Source organism: Malania oleifera, chromosome 10, assembly GCF_029873635.1.
Source record: "Malania oleifera isolate guangnan ecotype guangnan chromosome 10, ASM2987363v1, whole genome shotgun sequence".
Taxonomy (NCBI): domain Eukaryota; kingdom Viridiplantae; phylum Streptophyta; class Magnoliopsida; order Santalales; family Ximeniaceae; genus Malania; species Malania oleifera.
Window position 1 is genome coordinate 58656074 of NC_080426.1, and position 16277 is coordinate 58672350.

At 37.1% G+C, this 16277-nt stretch overlaps 2 protein-coding genes across 4 annotated transcripts; one reads left to right on the forward strand and one right to left on the reverse strand.

Annotated features, from left to right (window-relative positions):
- Positions 1-1551: 1551 nt before the first annotated feature.
- On the forward strand, positions 1552-8655 carry LOC131165365 (uncharacterized). 2 transcript variants are annotated; one of them, XR_009139555.1, is made up of 3 exons: positions 1552-2100; positions 5993-6141; positions 7143-8655. XR_009139555.1 is itself a non-coding variant. In XM_058123087.1 (2 exons), exon 2 carries the CDS (start codon positions 7742-7744, stop codon positions 8252-8254), a length of 513 nt encoding a protein of 170 aa, XP_057979070.1. In that variant the 5' UTR covers positions 5951-6141; positions 7143-7741; the 3' UTR covers positions 8255-8655. The 2 variants fall into 2 exon arrangements, 1 of the variants encoding a protein (XP_057979070.1); XM_058123087.1 differs by lacking the exon at positions 1552-2100 and having other exon boundaries at positions 5951-6141.
- A 317-nt stretch (positions 8656-8972) lies between these two features.
- LOC131165364 (phosphatidylinositol 4-kinase gamma 4-like) lies at positions 8973-12710 on the reverse strand. 2 transcript variants are annotated; one of them, XM_058123086.1, is made up of 3 exons: positions 12463-12710; positions 10541-12248; positions 8973-9619 (listed from the first exon to the last, which is right to left on the reverse strand). In XM_058123086.1, the coding sequence occupies exons 2-3, from the start codon at positions 11906-11908 to the stop codon at positions 9236-9238; spliced, it is 1752 nt and encodes a 583-aa protein (XP_057979069.1). In that variant the 5' UTR covers positions 11909-12248; positions 12463-12710; the 3' UTR covers positions 8973-9235. The 2 variants fall into 2 exon arrangements, with proteins under 2 accessions (XP_057979069.1, XP_057979068.1); XM_058123085.1 differs by having other exon boundaries at positions 10541-12708.
- Positions 12711-16277: the final 3567 nt, after the last annotated feature.

Genomic DNA, 16277 nt, shown 5'->3' on the forward strand with positions numbered 1-16277 from the left:
GAACTGATTAATAATATCGGCATGTAGCAACAATAAAGCAGAAACAAGGAGGCATAAATATCCTTAATGAAACTGGGGCTTTGGGTTTGTAGGGAGGAAGATGCCAAAGGGCTGGAAAAGGGCAGGAAACCAGGACTGGCTGTCTTTATTTTTTCATCTTTATTTATTTATTTATTGTTTTTTCATTTTTAGTGCATTAATTTTTGTTTGGGCCATGCTTATATATGTCTAAGCAAATGGCAGTCCACATATGTGTTGTAGACAACTGCCAGCGATGGTTGTCTTTATTTTTTCTCAGTTCTTTTTTCATCTACTTTGGTTGCATTAATTTTTGTTAAACATGCACACAATTCTCTAGCATAGATTTTCTGGACATGATGGCAAACTAGGAGGCAACCTTACTGTTATTTAGGGTTTGGGGACCACATGTGGATATTTGTAGTGGGGGAAGATGCCAAATTAGCTAGATAAGAGTGGGATTCCAGAATTGAGTAGACTGCTGATCATGGTTGTCTTGATTTTTCAACTTTTTTTCATGCATTAATTTTTTCTGGGCCAACCATACGTTTAACGAATGTTAGTCCAGATTTGTATTGTAGATTGCCAGCATGGTTTTTTATTTTTATTTTTAGCTCTTTCTTTTCAATTATTTTCATTGTGTTATTTTGTTTGGACACACACACACAGTATTGTTTGTTTGGACATTATGAAAAATTAGAAAATAATCATGAATATTCTTTTGTTTATATATGTTTTTTCCATAAGGGAATTTTTGGGGTGGCTTTTATATTGGTCTGTGTGTTATTATTGATTTGGGTTAGAACTTGATTGATTTCTCAGCGATCATTAATTCACTTTAGATTATGGCTGTTGATTTTGATGTGGGAATGGTGGGATTGCACATTATAGTTTCTGCTCGGCAACATTTTCTAAATTTTTATAGGTTCCAAAAACAGAGATGTTACCAGATTTTTGGTAGCATTTAAAAATTATTATCTTACTTTTCTGAAAATCTTGTATATGATATAGAACCTGGTATGGATGCTCCTATTATAATATTAAATATATGTTGTATATATATGAAATATATAATAAATCACGTATATAATATAAAAAATAATAAAATAACAGAAGCTCAATGAAGCTTGCGATTAGTATTGTGAAACCTGAACTTGACTTGTCAAGCTACTTGAGTAGCTCAGACTCTTACTAAAACTTGAATAGGCGTTGCAAACAGGTTTAATTCACTTGACATCCCTACTACTGGACAGCCTTTGAAGGAGTGGAAATTTCATTAGAAAATTAAAATGGAAGTGGCTGAGTATTCTGCGCTGTTTTAACTGTTCCTTATTCCTATGTGAGACCCGAGTCATGAAAAAAACATGCATAATTATAGTCAGGAAAGAGCCAAATGATTGAAAAATAAAAGCATTCATGTAGCTGATTGCAGATAATTATAATTACAATACAAGGCGCTCAGGTGGGATTAACGAGCATTGATAAAAACGATCTTATGACATTGGTAGCATGTTCAGTTTGCAGGGGTAGCTATTGTGTTCTGGGCCGACTCCAAAGAAATAGCAGTTATTGCCTTTAGTTTGATTTTAAGAGTGGAATAGTAATTCCGGGGCAAGCTTCTATTTTGTCAAATCTGGAATGCTTATTCCGGAATCCCAAGAAGAAAGATGAGGATGCTTGTTCTGGCCTGGCTTGGAAAGTATAAGAACTTTGTAATCCACTCATACCCTTCTATCATTTCAAAATGTGCAGGGCACATATCCCATCGGCATTCTGATTGAGGATACAAATCCCTCCTCTCTGCGATCGGACGCAGTGCCTGATATCTCAATCTGTTCCTTAGGCTACTCTGCCACAATCTTGATCCCATTTAATGAGCGTTCTCTAGAAAGCCTTACCTCTCCAACTAGGCACTGTGTTTAAGATCTTAATCTCATTCCTTGGACCAGTCTGGCATCAAATCTTGCTATCAAACCTTGTTACTCTTCGTGAAAGTTCTGCATTGAGCATGATTCCAAGAAGCTTCCTAACTAGCAATTGAAGAGACTTCCTGGTTTCCGCTTGAGATTCCTCTCGCCTTTGGTATGTTCTTTGACTTTTACTGTTATTTTCACGTCTTTTCATCCAGATTAATTCATGGTATTTTACTATTTGGAACAATTAGTTTTTGGATTATTTTCTGGAAGTGTAAAACCTTGTCTACTGTTAATTTTTTTGTTTCTTTTGCGGACAGTGGGTAGCTTATTGATCTTCAAATGTTGTTAAAAAATTCAACACTTACCTAATTTCAGGGAAAGTTGGGAAAAATAAATTCTTAATTACTTTAGGTATTTTGCCTCTCAAGCAGCCACTCTTATAATATTTGTAAAACAAGTTATATTTTTCTAGTCTTCTGGTTCTGCAGCCCACTTAATTCAGAAAAATTATAACCATGCTTCCTGATATTGTCTAAAATTTCCATTAGTTGTCAAATTTTTTTCTTTTTACCACCTGTGAATTTGAATGATTGTCAGTTTTCATCTTACGAACTTCCATCATAATTCTCACAAATAATTTCAAATTTATCAAAATCTCAAAATTTTAGCAATATTTGTTGAAATTTTGACTATGAAACAAAACTTCCTTGGAATTGAAATCTGAGATTGAAATTTGTCTTAATAAATCTTCTTTTTTATTTTTAAAAAAGAGATTATTAAGAAAATTTTTTAAAAAGAGATTATTAAGAAATTTTTTAAAAAATAGATTATTAAGAAAAATTGAACAGCTTGAATTGCGAAGTGCTCTACAAAGGGCAGATTGTTGCTAGCTTTGTTTATTCAATAATTGTAAATTAAAAAGAAAAGCAAAAAGAAATAAGATAAAATAAAGAAGAAATGGCTAAAATCTAATTCAATGAACTGATGTAAACTTCTTACCTTCTCTTGTTTTGTCAAAAAGAAGGTAGAAGGAAAGGGGAGGAAGAGGAAGAAAAACTAAAAATGAAAAAAGAAAAGCTTCTGTTGAAGGGAGAAGAACTTTTTGTTAGTCTAAAAGAAAAGAAGAAGAAAAAGAAAGTTATATGCTCCCCAGTTTGGGAAAAAACAAAAAGATAGGTCTCTGGCTTGTTGATAATTAGAGAAAAGAAGAGGAAGAAATTAAAAAATTACGAAGATAATGTAAAATGCTACAAACCAGCAACTTTAAGCTCTCAGCTTGACTGTATAACTCTATTTATTGAAACTCTCTGTTGATCTCAAAGCCCTCAACTGACCTCTACTGTTGCTAGAAGAAGGCATGGTACCAGCCTGCTAATAGACAATTCAGGATTTGCCTATCAAGAAGTCTAAGCTCTCAGATAGCTTTCAATTTTGAAGGAAGAGAGCTTTCAAGAGATGCTAAGTTGCTCCCTTGACTTGGATCAAACAAATCCTAGGACATGCTCGTTATTTTGTCCTAATTTTGATGCATTTAGTCCAATTAGACCAAATTTTGTTGTCTATAGCAAAAATATAGTATTTGGGTCAATGAATATATATATATATATATATATATTAAAATCCTAAACATGAAAAATCCCTATTCCATTGCACAAGTATCATCAGTAGGATTGCAATCCTAAGATCCTAACAATCCAGATAGGATCCTACTTGATTCAGAGATTCTTCTTAGGATTCGGATCTATTAGGCAAGTATGGATCATAAAATTCAGGATCAAAATAGTCCCGGAACATGCTCATTATTTTACCCTAATTTTGATGCATTTTGGGCCAATTGAACCAAATTTTGTGTCTATTGCAAAAGCAAAGTTTTTTCTTTAAAATCCTAAACAGAAAATATCCATATTTCATTGCACACGTAGCGATCTCAACTAAGATCATGATCCTAAGATCGTAATGATCTAGATAGGATCCTACTTGATTAAGATTCTTCTTAGGATCTGATTGATTAGGTGAGTTTGGATTGTAGGATTTAGGATCACAAGATCTAGACTGGGATTTTGATAACCATGTTTAAAACTTGAACTTTTTTGCAAAATTGAACTTGGATATTGACTGGGAAGTCCATTGGACTTGCATAAAATTACATCAATATACATAATAACAAATATTTAACTAATTTGAGCATTTTGTGCAAGTTGCTTAAATATATTTTAACATGGTTATTGCAATTGCATCTTATGCACCACATAAATTCCATTTTATTTACAATACCTTAGTTTTAAATCTTGTATTATTATGCTTATTAACAATGTCTAAAAATCCATTAAAAAAATCCTATGCTGGTTCCCTTCATTTTTCCCCTCAAAAATCAAAATCAAAAGTGACATCATTTTTTTTTGTTTTGGGAGCTTTGAAATTTTAGTTGAAATCAAATTTTAAAATTGTACCTTGCTTACTATGGCAATTGAAAAAAAAAAAACCCTTACTGGTGGCACGTTTTTAGTTAGTCAAGGAAATTATACTGAAAGCTTTTGGACCTGTTTATCTTAGCATCAAATGAAGCATCAATAGCTAAACTTTTTGGGGGAGTTCTACTTGCAATTAAGCAAGGATATTGAGTGCCTGGTTTTGGGATGGTGGAAAATAAAAGTGAGTACCCACATGGTGTTTTGAAGAGTACTTCTATATAGTTGTAGCCATGGTAGCCATGAGGGCTTTCCCTGCCATTGATGGTTCTAAGAAGTGAGGCTTCTCTCGGTTTAGTGGCTCACTTTGGACGCAGGAAAAAGTTTGCTGATTTAACTACGGTTAGCACTTGTACAAATTGGACAACTATCTCTACAGACTGCAAAATATGCTCTATCTATTGTACTCTTTTTTTTAGATTTTCTATTGAAAATTTAGAATTTAGAGGTTTTAGGATAACTTGAAAGGAGATAATGAGTAAAGATTTAATATCCCTGAATATGTCAAAAGTAATGGTCCATGATCGCATAAATTGGCGGAAAATGATTCATATAGCCGACCCTACCTTGTGGGACTTGAGGCTTGGTTTTGTTGTTGTTGTAGGATAAGTAGGAGACAAAATATATGAGATATAATTTCAGTCATAGGAGGAGGGATATTGGAAAAAAAGTTAAACTTGATGGTCAAGAAATCAATAACATTAGTAGATTTTGATACCTTGGATCTACTAAGCAAGCTAAAAGAGAAATTAAAGTAGATGTAATGCATATAGTTAAAGTATGTTGGTTAAAATGGATAAATATTGAGCGTGCTGTATGATCATAGAACACCTTTAAAATTAAAAGGAAAGTTTTGTAGGCGATTGTATGACCAGTTGTACTATATGGGTCAGAATATTGGGTAACTATGAAACAACATATCTAAAAATTAGAAGTTGTCGAGATGAGAATGTTAAAGTAGATGGGTAGTATAATGTTAAAAGATAAGTTAAGGAATAAACATATTTGTAGTAAGTTAGGCATTACTCTCGTAGAAGATAAGATTATAAGATAAAAGGATGACTCATATAGTTTAGGCATTTGGAACGTAAGTCAAATGGTGCCTCAGTGAAGTCGTGAGTTAGTTACTGCAATGGGCAGTAGAAGGGGTTAAGATAAGTCAAATAATTTTTAGTGAGATAGTAAGGATTTAAATACCTTAAATTTGGTGGGGAAATTGCTCATGATTGTATAAATTGGCGAAAAAGGTTTCATGAAACCGATCCCCCCTAGTGGAACTTAAGGTTTGGTTTTTTATTGTTGTTGTGTTGTGCTCTCTATTATGTGTTTACAGATTTTTCACATAATTAATTTTGCAATATAAGTGAATTGATATTTGAATTTGTATTGGGAAATCTAATTTAGATCAAATCTAAGATATTAATGGATGGTTTGCAATGAAAAGCATCAGTGTTAATAAAAAACAATCCCATTGATGTTTATTTTTGACTCTTTATCCTTGGTTTTTTTTTTTTTTGCATCTTCATTGTTCCCAAAAAAAAAAAAAAGTGAAGAAAAAGAAAGATGAGGATCATCAGTGTTACATTGCAGGATGACAGTTACTAATTTTGGATAAGCTGGAGGTTTTACTTATTCCAGCGTAATTGAGGCAGAGCATTGACTTGTGGGTCAGCCGCCAGTTCAATCTCTTAGTCGGAACACCATGGTACTGCCCTCTGAGCACACCAATGATCTTGAAGGTAAGCCAGGATCAGGCTGTTTATTAGTGCTTAACATGGATGGTGCTTCTTTTCTTGTGAAGGTTTAAAACTTAATGCAATTATGAACCCTACATGGCACTGGAATAGTATCTTCTTTCAAAGGCTTTCACTCACTACATCTGGATGGTTCGTAAACAAAAAGGCACGGTTTGATTTGTAGTTAAAAACAGGTGTTGATGATGAATTCCTTTCATGATTTTGAGCTATAATACAAGGATACTGTAGCGGTGATGGAGTTGCAAAGAATTTCTCAGATGAGTTATTGCACTGATGTTTTTTAGGACAAAAAATAAAAATTATATACACAGAAAACATGTTCTTTGGAGCTTCATTGGCTGATTTTTAAAAAAACTTCTTTGAATGAAAAGGAATGTTTTACAACCAAGCAAGGTGGTTAGCTGGGAATTTAAATTATTATGGCATGAGGTGAAATTTGACTGATTTGTATTTAAGGGAAACATGCTGCTTTGTATATCCGAGAGACCCCTCAGCTTTTGAAAGTGCTTTGGAAAGAGCAGTCGAGTGAAGGAAGTCCTAGTTTGTAATAGTTAATTCTACTATTCTTGCTTCTGCCTTTTTTCATCTGTTCTTGAAGTTTTGTGCGTGTGATTAGGGTATGCATTCCCATTTTTTCTTGCCACTGGTTTTCCTCTTGATTTATTTTTCAATTGGGTTTTGGTTCCAAAGATGTTCCAATCTATTGCTTCCTCTCGTTTTTTTTTTTATTTTTTTTTTTTTTTTTTTTTTTTTGAAAATAAGGATATTCATTGCTGAGGATATCAACAACAGTTCAGTCCCTTTTTTCTCATTTGATGTTAATACTTTTGTTTATACTTTATGCAATCTAATGAAGTTCTCTTATATGGTTTTCCTAAATAAAAATTGTTCTTTCCCCAAGATTTCTAGTTTTTCATTTTCATTTTTTTCCTAAATCTTTTTAAAAATTACTTTTTAATGTTATTTGTGCATGGAGCTTTCAGATTAGATTATGGAAATGTTCGTGTTTATGGCACTCCAGGCGGACTAATATGGATCCCGCCCCAGAGTGATAAGAATGAGAGTAGTGAAGAGCAGGATGGAGGGATTTGACGGTGGCACAAAAACATGTGATAAATCTTGGCATTTCTCTTTTGATAGACTTTTTATTTCAAAATAATTTTCATTTTGTAAATCATCCTAGTATATATTTGTTATTTGTTTGAGAGCCTTTCAACTGTTTATTTCAATTGTATTGGGGATTGTATCTATATTAACTTTTTGGGTGAACTAATGAAGTTTAGCAAGTGTTTCGAATTGGACACTAAATTTTAATCTGGCACCGAATTTTACGCATTATTTTAATAACATTGAACGTAAAGTGATCCCAAAATCTTGAAACCGTGAATTATAAATGCTACAGGGCTTCACAATTAGAGAAAAAAAACTTACAATTTCATTGAAAACTGGAAAGGGTTTTGTACAGTTGTTCGCGAAAGAAGAAATTTGAGATTATAACAAAAAAACCCCCAATCACCTAATCAATCAGATATTTGAGATTATAACAAAAAACCCCCAATCACCTAACCAATCATCATCAGCAATGAAAACCGAGAACGGATCCATCACTCACTTCAATAACCACCGTACAAGTCGTTCGGCTCTCCACTCGATGCGTGAACACCTTCAAAACCCTAACCCTACCTCCCAACTTCATCCTCGATTCTACCTGAAGCGTCGGCTCCACCAGCCCTACCCCGCCACCAACGCCAACGTCGCCTACGCCCAACGCAGTCGCCCCCGGATTCACCGGCAGCGACTCGACGTTGAACGTTGCCACCATGTATTGCGTCTGGCCTGCCTCGATCCGGCCTGCGGGGATGGGCGTGAAGCCGAGCTCGGTGCCGGCGTAAAGGATCTCCAGCGAGCTGTCGTAGTGCATGAAGGCGTCGTGGTTAGGGTTCTTGACGGATACCTGCTGCGAGAATGTGAAGCTGGCGGAGCCGTTGGAGATGGCGAAAGCAGGGAACCTCACGGCGTCCACAGCGACCTTCGGGTCTCTGGGCTTGAAGACGGAGAAGTAGACGATGAGGATGACGGCCACAACGAAGAGTAAGAATATAGTGGCTACCACACATGATGCTAGGTTTGTGTGGGTAGACCTTCGTGGTGGTCTGTGCATAGTTACCTCAAAGTCTGTTTCTGCTTTTCTGTTTTTGTTTTCTTTGTTTTTTGTTTTTGTTTTGTTTTTTTTGGTTTTTGTTTTTGCTTTTTGTGCTTTTGTTTTTGTTTGTGTGTGTTTCCAAAGCAACAAGACGATTTGCTGTATTAAAAGGTGCGAGAAGAGAAGGGAGAGGGGAGGGGTTGTCTTGCTTTTGATACTGGGCACTGGGCAGGGCTGCCTCTGGGATACAATTATGCACTTAACAAAGGTATTTTAAAAAGCACCCAAGATGCTTTTATTTTATGCTAGGTGTTTTAAAGATAACTTTTGAGTAAAAATTACGTTTAGCATAATCTCTTAATTTTCAATTTGAAAATAACAACCCTAATTTTCAAAATAGCAATAGCGTTCCCCCCTCCCCATCAACGACATTAAAATCAGAATCAACCAGATTGGTAACCTTGGTTTCAGGTTAACTTCAGTGAAGAGCACATTTTGAATTCACTGTGCTATTGGTATGATCTCTCTCTCTCTCTCCAAATTGCAGAGAAGCATGTAGAGCTCCACAACTATTCCCTAAGCAAGTGGCTACAAGAACATTAATAAACGCTGCCATGTCTGGTAGGAGACTGCTAAAAAATAGCAAAACCAAGTACATCTTGTGCAAATCTTAGACCAGACATAAAAATACATATTATTTTCCGCCTTCAATACAAATTTAAAGTATCCATAATCCAGCAAATTATATGTTCAAGATTCATAACTTTTGTTCAGTATCTTGATACATTTCCAAACAACATATGAAAGAATTTGCAGTCACATGAAAATAAAGAAATTTCTTCTTGGCTTAAAATGTATGGATATAAGGTTGATCCATACATATCTATGTATGCCCAATAACAATAATATATATGCCACAAAAGAAATATATACCTACAATTTTTCTGCAATTTCATCAAGACGGCGATCCATAACACAGGATACAGATTCAAGAAACACTGCCTCACTGGTGCCTGGAAGGACGGAGTCATGAGCTTCTTGGACAATCTCCTCGATCATGGATTCTTTCGTCAATGTTTCTCTGCACATGATGCTTCCAATGGAGAAGGGGGTGAGCCCTCTCTCCACCCCTTTCTTTAGAAGCATGGTAGAGATGCGGAGGATGCGAGCACACTCGAGAGGCAAGTTCCACCCATAGAACTTCAGAATGGCAATGTCTTCTTCCGCATCCAGTGACTTGATGTAGTCAATGGTGTCAGGGGAGTAGGGCTGGCGAGCTTGTGGCCAGTAGAGCCAATCAAATGTGCAATCTTCAAACTGTGTGAAGTGAAAAAGACTAATTGAGCAACAAAAGGAATAAAAAATATGTAGAACTTGTTATGCTTAGTTGAAACATGTTTTATTACCAATCATTCTTAAATTATATACAGCAAACAACTGGAGTTCTATCCATAAGGTAGACAAAAATGATTTGCATATGGTTATTCAAATTTGGTTTTTCAGTTAATGTTCAGAGAGGGGCATCCATTACAATAAGAAAAGAAGGGCCTACTATATTTGCTATTATGTTCTGTATCTCTTATGTTACATTTTATGTATATATATATATAGATTTCTATGGAAAATTATGAACTAAAGAAACAAAAAAGAAAAAACAAGAACATAAAGAATTATAATCCAGTCAGGTCCGAACAAAATTACCATGTTTACATATTTATACTGCACCTTCCAGTGCCTGATAAGTGCATAATTGAATCACACTCAGAAACATACGGCTGACAAAAATGAATTATGAAAATGGCATGTCTAGTTAAAATTAATAAAAATATTACTAGATTGCACATGAATGGTTAAAAAATAATTCTGCAACAAGATTCAATCAGACACCTGCAAAGATGCTTACACTAGAAATAATGCATAGCGCCACAACTCGAGCAAACCTATTTCCATCCAGTCCATCCAATACCATAAATAATTTAAAAAGTATACACGCACATCTGTGCACCTTTACACACACACGCACGCACGCACACACAACCTCCACCCCTCAACACACACGCACAGAGGCAGTAGCATAACACAACGTCAAATCAAAATAGGCTTATTAGGTCGGAATAATCGGGCAGAAAAATGCTTGGACACAGTATCCAAAACCAAAAACAAAAGAAATATTGACAACATGCATAAAATTGCAGTCCGTGCATTAATTAAGCGTAGCTGAACTAAAATGGCACTTACAGTTTCGGGTAAGCAGTACCCATGATCAATAGGAATCAGTATTGTCCGGCCATCTTCTTCCGACTTGCGGAATAAAATATTCCCAGTATGCCTATCAGCATTTGCCAACCTTATGTCCAACACAGAGATTTTATGAACCTCCGACACTGGGAAAGCCCCAGGACCCAAGTCCTCACAACTTCCATCATTTTCCATGAACATCTGCAAGGACCCAATCTTGATGGTTACATTCCCTGGGTGGTTAAATCCTTTATGCAGGCACTTTACCATAGTTGTAGGAGGAACCCCAGCAAAACCCTTCTCCATGCTGCAAAATGAACGGTGGCCACCCATTGGATGATCCAATATGTAAGCTGCAACTTCCCTAAATGCTCCCTCTCCAACTTTGGTACCCTTCTTTAAGCCTTCGCCATATTGTGACAGGGGTAGTCCTCGAGGGTTGTTCATGGCCATTGGCTCTTCATCCATTGGCTTAAAAACAGAGATGTACTTGTCCCCAAATGAATTTGGCATGAAATATGCACCTCCTGTGCCCTCTGAGGATCTGATTGGATAGTTTCCCTTACTCAACCCATCAAATGTTGAGTTGATCAAATCCATAATCACAGAAGGTAAATCAATCTTGGGATTAACAACAACTGGCTCCAAATGGAAACTTCTATCTGGTGGCTTTATTGGCACAAGAAGAACTTTCTGTGTACAAGTCTGGCTTCCAGCATCTCTAACTGTTTCATCATTTTCATTTTTCCCTTCACTCAATTGTGATGCCACAATGGACAGTTCGAGATTTTTCTCAACATGCTTAGGGCGAACTTTAGCAGGTTTCCGAACTAGCAAGTGTATAACGGCATCACTGTGTTTGGAGATATCGTCAATAAGTCTCTGGTCTTCGAGCTGCTCACCATTACATATGACTTCCTGATCCTCATCAACTAAACCTTTCCCCTTCTTAGCAATCTGCTGTTTGACATACCCAACATCTCGAGACCGTTCAACATGGAAAGTAAATTCTTTTCCACAGGCAGTCTTCACACTGATGACCTGAAGATCAGATAGCCGGAGAACCAAATGCAGAACATTCCCATCAGTGACCCCATACTCCCGAACAAGACAGTTGTTCCGGGCTAGTTCTCTCCCTCCACAAACCAACTTCTGATTCCTCACCACAGACCCTATACAGGTTTGAATCCTAAGTTTCACAGACTCAATTGAATCCGACTCCAAAACACGCATTGGAATCACAGAACCCGACAAAGCCAGATAAATCAGGATGGACTCGCTAGATATACTGCGTGCCTGGCTATGGAAATAATCGGGAGGAAGTATAGACTCATTGGGAACCGGACTAATAGCAACACCCGAAGACATTTTTTTTTGCAGGAAACAAAAAAACAAATTAAGTTCAGGCTATGAATCAACGAGAAAGGCTTAGATCTTCTAACCCTCTAGAAATGCACCCATAGTTCTAACAATCTCTCCCATCTGACTACGTCTCAGATGCTTATAAATTATAATAAACTAACTTCTGTACAAAAAACAAAGAAATACTTGAAAAGGCCCAATAATTTCGAACCCTAGAAATTCATCTCCGGCCCTTTAAACGAGAAACAAACCACGGTCAAAGCACCATGCAACTGATCAATTATTTCCCAATCAAACCAGAGCTTGCTGCTACACAAACCCCGGCGATCAAATCAGCACAGAAACCCTAAAAAAGTCAATACAGAAGCAATCAAAATCAAGACATCCCAAAGGAAAAAGATGAAAACTTGAAGGTCAAGGCAGACGCTTCAGAAATTTAGGGGAAAACCCACAAATTTCAAACAACTGGGAAGGTTTCTGCAGTCGATATTTGCGAACTTATGAAGACTGCATGTATGGAGATTAAACAATCAAACAAAGAAGAAAAAAAGGATTCTTACCAGGAGCAAGAATCGAAGAAATCGGTATAGCGTAGCTAAGCTTAAATTGAAGAGCAAATATAGCAAATGAGTGGATTAGCTTTCAAATTCGCGTGAATGGGCCGTTCAAATCGACGATTTTGTGCAAAAGAATGGCCGGAGAAGGGCACATTGGAGACGAAGACCAGAAAAGAATGACGCGTGTCGTCGTTGGCTATATATAGCAAGCTACGCGTTAGACTTTGGAAGGATAGAAGTCAATAGACCCTGGGGGTTTTGCCGAGAATTTTCCGATTTTAATATTATTTTAATTAAAATTATTTAAAATTATTTAGATAGAACTTTATTCCCATGTGTTCCACAAAAGGTTAGATGGACTAGCATTTTTAGAATAAAAGATACCGTATCATCCAAAGTTTTTTAATCTAGACATAAAAGCAAAGGTGACATGCGGCCATTGTAGCATTTTTTGTTAAAAAAATACCGAATGAAATAACGTTTTTTTGTATACACATGCAAGAGAGAAGCACATGTGATGTCACCATTAAAAGACGCTATACTAAGTAGTGTTTTCAACCAAAAAAAAAAAATTATTCCATCTAACATTTTTTGCATGCCTCGCGCATAGCCGCCCCCTATTGCGATGTACTATTAAACCTAAATTGGGGTTATCTGCTAAGAATTACGGTATAACAGTCTATGAAAGTCTCCACAATTGACTTAATTTTACCAAAGATGATGAGAATGTAAATTCCCAACCATTTATGCACTCGTTTGAAAATATCCCGAACAACTAATCATAGGTTTTCTCTTCCTTAGAACAATAGGATCATTATGCTCATTACTAAACTTGTTGAAGAAATGAAATATAAGCAAAATATATCTTTTTTATCGGAGGTTGAATCGATCATCAGAAGAAGAATTAGGCCAAAAATTAGGATGCATTCTAGGAAAATCAATTTTTTATCAAAGATAAGTTAAAGGGGGTATTTATGCACACTGTGTCCTTTATATGGACATTAGAGGCTAAGTTCCCACGAGAAATAAAAAAAGCTTAGGAATATGACAATTCTGAAACTTGAGAGAAACAATAAGAAAGAATACGCCAAGCCAATCACACGCACAAGACAATATTACGTGGTTCGGCAATTTTGCCTACGTCCACGGAGTTGCAGGGATTTCAATATTATCAGGAAGAAAGCACAGAGAGTGTGGCGATACAATCTCTGTTTGTTCTCTCTCGCGGAAACACCCAAAAACCTAATACCGAAACACCTTTAAGTGCGCCTAGGGTTCTGTTCCGAATGGGCTCCAAAAATTTTCCTCGGGGGCATTGCCCCCAGACCCCCACAAGTACGGCGGCCCAAGCCGCAGCGCTCATGGACTAAGCCTTAGGATAGAAATCTCTAATTAAATAGAGGTCGAGTCGTCATCCAAATCAAAACATAACTAGGCTCCACAAAAGCCCAACAAAAGCTGCCAAATTGGCCTATTTCTTGCGTGTACCAATAGAATTGGAATGAATTGAAGAATGTGATGCTTTCTATCGGCCCTCGGTTTACGACATTATAGTAAAGTTGGAGTGATCAAAGGAGACCGGACAACGGCTCGGAATTGCTACGTAATGGCGTTGAAAGGTAAGACTGATTCACGAGAGACCTTAACCATCAAAGATATGGAGGTAAAGGGATAATATATGTAGATTAGCACCTTAGACAAAGAACTTATGAGCATCCCAATAAATGATGATTAGGAGAGGTGCGTCCAGATTGGAAGCCGCTTATCAAAGGTCTTAAAAGCAGAGCTAAGTCAATTACTAAACAAGTATACAAACGTCTTTTCCTGGTCGGCTGATGATATGCCAGGGATTGGCCCTGCAATCATGGAGCACAGATTACAGGTGGACCCAAACCATAGGCCTGTGAAATAGAAGAAGAGGAGCTTCGCCTTGGAGCGGGTCAAGGTAATAGACAAAGAGGTAACAAAACTAAAAAAATCTAATTTTGTTAGGGAATCCAGAGTGACTCGGCATTGTGGTCTTAGTGAAGAAGCCAAACGAAAAGTGGCGGACCTGCATCGACTTCATAGATTTGAACAAGTCGTGCCTGAATGATAGCTTCCCCCTTCCTAAGATCAGCTAACTGGTACACTCTACGTCTGGACATGAGCTCTTAAGCTTCATGGATGCATATTCTAGATATAACCAGATTCGTATGCATCCTGAAGACGAGGAAAAGACGTCCTTCATCACAGAAAGAGGGCTCTACTGCTACAGAGTGATGTCATTCTGATTTAAGAATGTAGGCACAACGTACTAGAGGTTGGTGAATAGAATATTTAAAGATTTACTGGGGAAAACCATGGAGGCATACGTGGATGACATGCTTGTGAAGAGCTTAAAGGCGGAAGAACATTGCAAGGATTTAAAAGGCGCATTTGAGCTGCTGCACAGGTAGAAAATAAGGTTAAATCCTGCTAGGTGCATGTTTGGTGTATCTGTAGGAAAATTCCTAGAGTTCATGGTGACACACAGGGGATTAGAAGTCAACCTTGACAAAATACGGGCGCTGCTGAAGATGAAAACCCCCCCGAATGAAAAAGGAGGTCCAAGTCTCGACAGGAAGGATTGCTTCACTAGTATATTTATCTCTTGTTTGGGAGATAAGAGCTTACCATTCTTTAAGGTATTGCAGAAGAGGGGAGGATTTGAATAGAGATAGGAACAATGTAAGGCCTTCGAACAACTTAAGCATTACCTTGGTTCCCTACCATTGTTGACAAAGGCGAAAACAGGAGAGGACATGTACTTGTACGTGACCTCTACTCCACATGCGGTCAGTGCAATCCTAGTTAGAGAAGAGGGAAGGCAATACAAGCCCATCTATTACACGAGCAAAGTGTTAAGTGGGGCAGAAATCAGCTACGCAATAGTGGAAAAGGTAGTCTTTTCTGTTAATTTTTGAGTCTGATCCCTGTTTTGATACCGATAAAGCACATGTTTCTTATGTGTGTATTTAGCATGTGAACAGATCCATTTATTTAACACACATATAAGGAAACAACGATGGAAGCTTATAGGATTTAAAGACTATACGATCAAGCGCATTCCATGAAGTCAGAAGAGCAAAAAGATGAAGAAGACGTTTATCTATTGTAATTGCATTTAATTTCTATATATTTGGTCTATAATAATGCATGCATCTGCATGGTGTGTTTGAATGCTCAAAACGACCGTACATAGACCCTAGGGACCAGCACATCTCACCAAAAATCTTTTTCTAAATAGACTAAAATCATACAAAGTTTTTGGAATAACTTTAGGGTTAAAATCAAGGCCAAACGAAGTTTACAAAAACTTCGGTCGACTGACACCAGATTTTTTGGGTGTCCTCAAATGACCTAGACTGACCTTAGGAGTCCCCATACTACACAAAAATATGCCCTATCTTCTTAAATTTAATCATCATATGAATAGGGTTTATATACAAAGGGATTGAGACCGAAATGCACTAAATGTGTACATCCGGTCGACCAAACTTGTTAGCGCAAAAGTTCCCGGTCGACCGAACTCACTTAGTTCAAATGCACCCGGTCGACCGAACCTCCTAGGAGTCAACTTTTTTACCATCTAGTCAACCAAACCCAAAATGTACTCCAATGCTCTAATCGACCGAGGCTCCTCGGGAGATGTCCCAACGCCATGGTCAACCAAACTATCCAATTCAAATCTTCCCGGTCGACCGAATCTTGCAAAACTAAAAAATCACCTTCAAACTTATATGTCCGGTCAACCGAACAGGCAGTTCATTTTTGGCTCGGTCGACCGAACCCCAAGT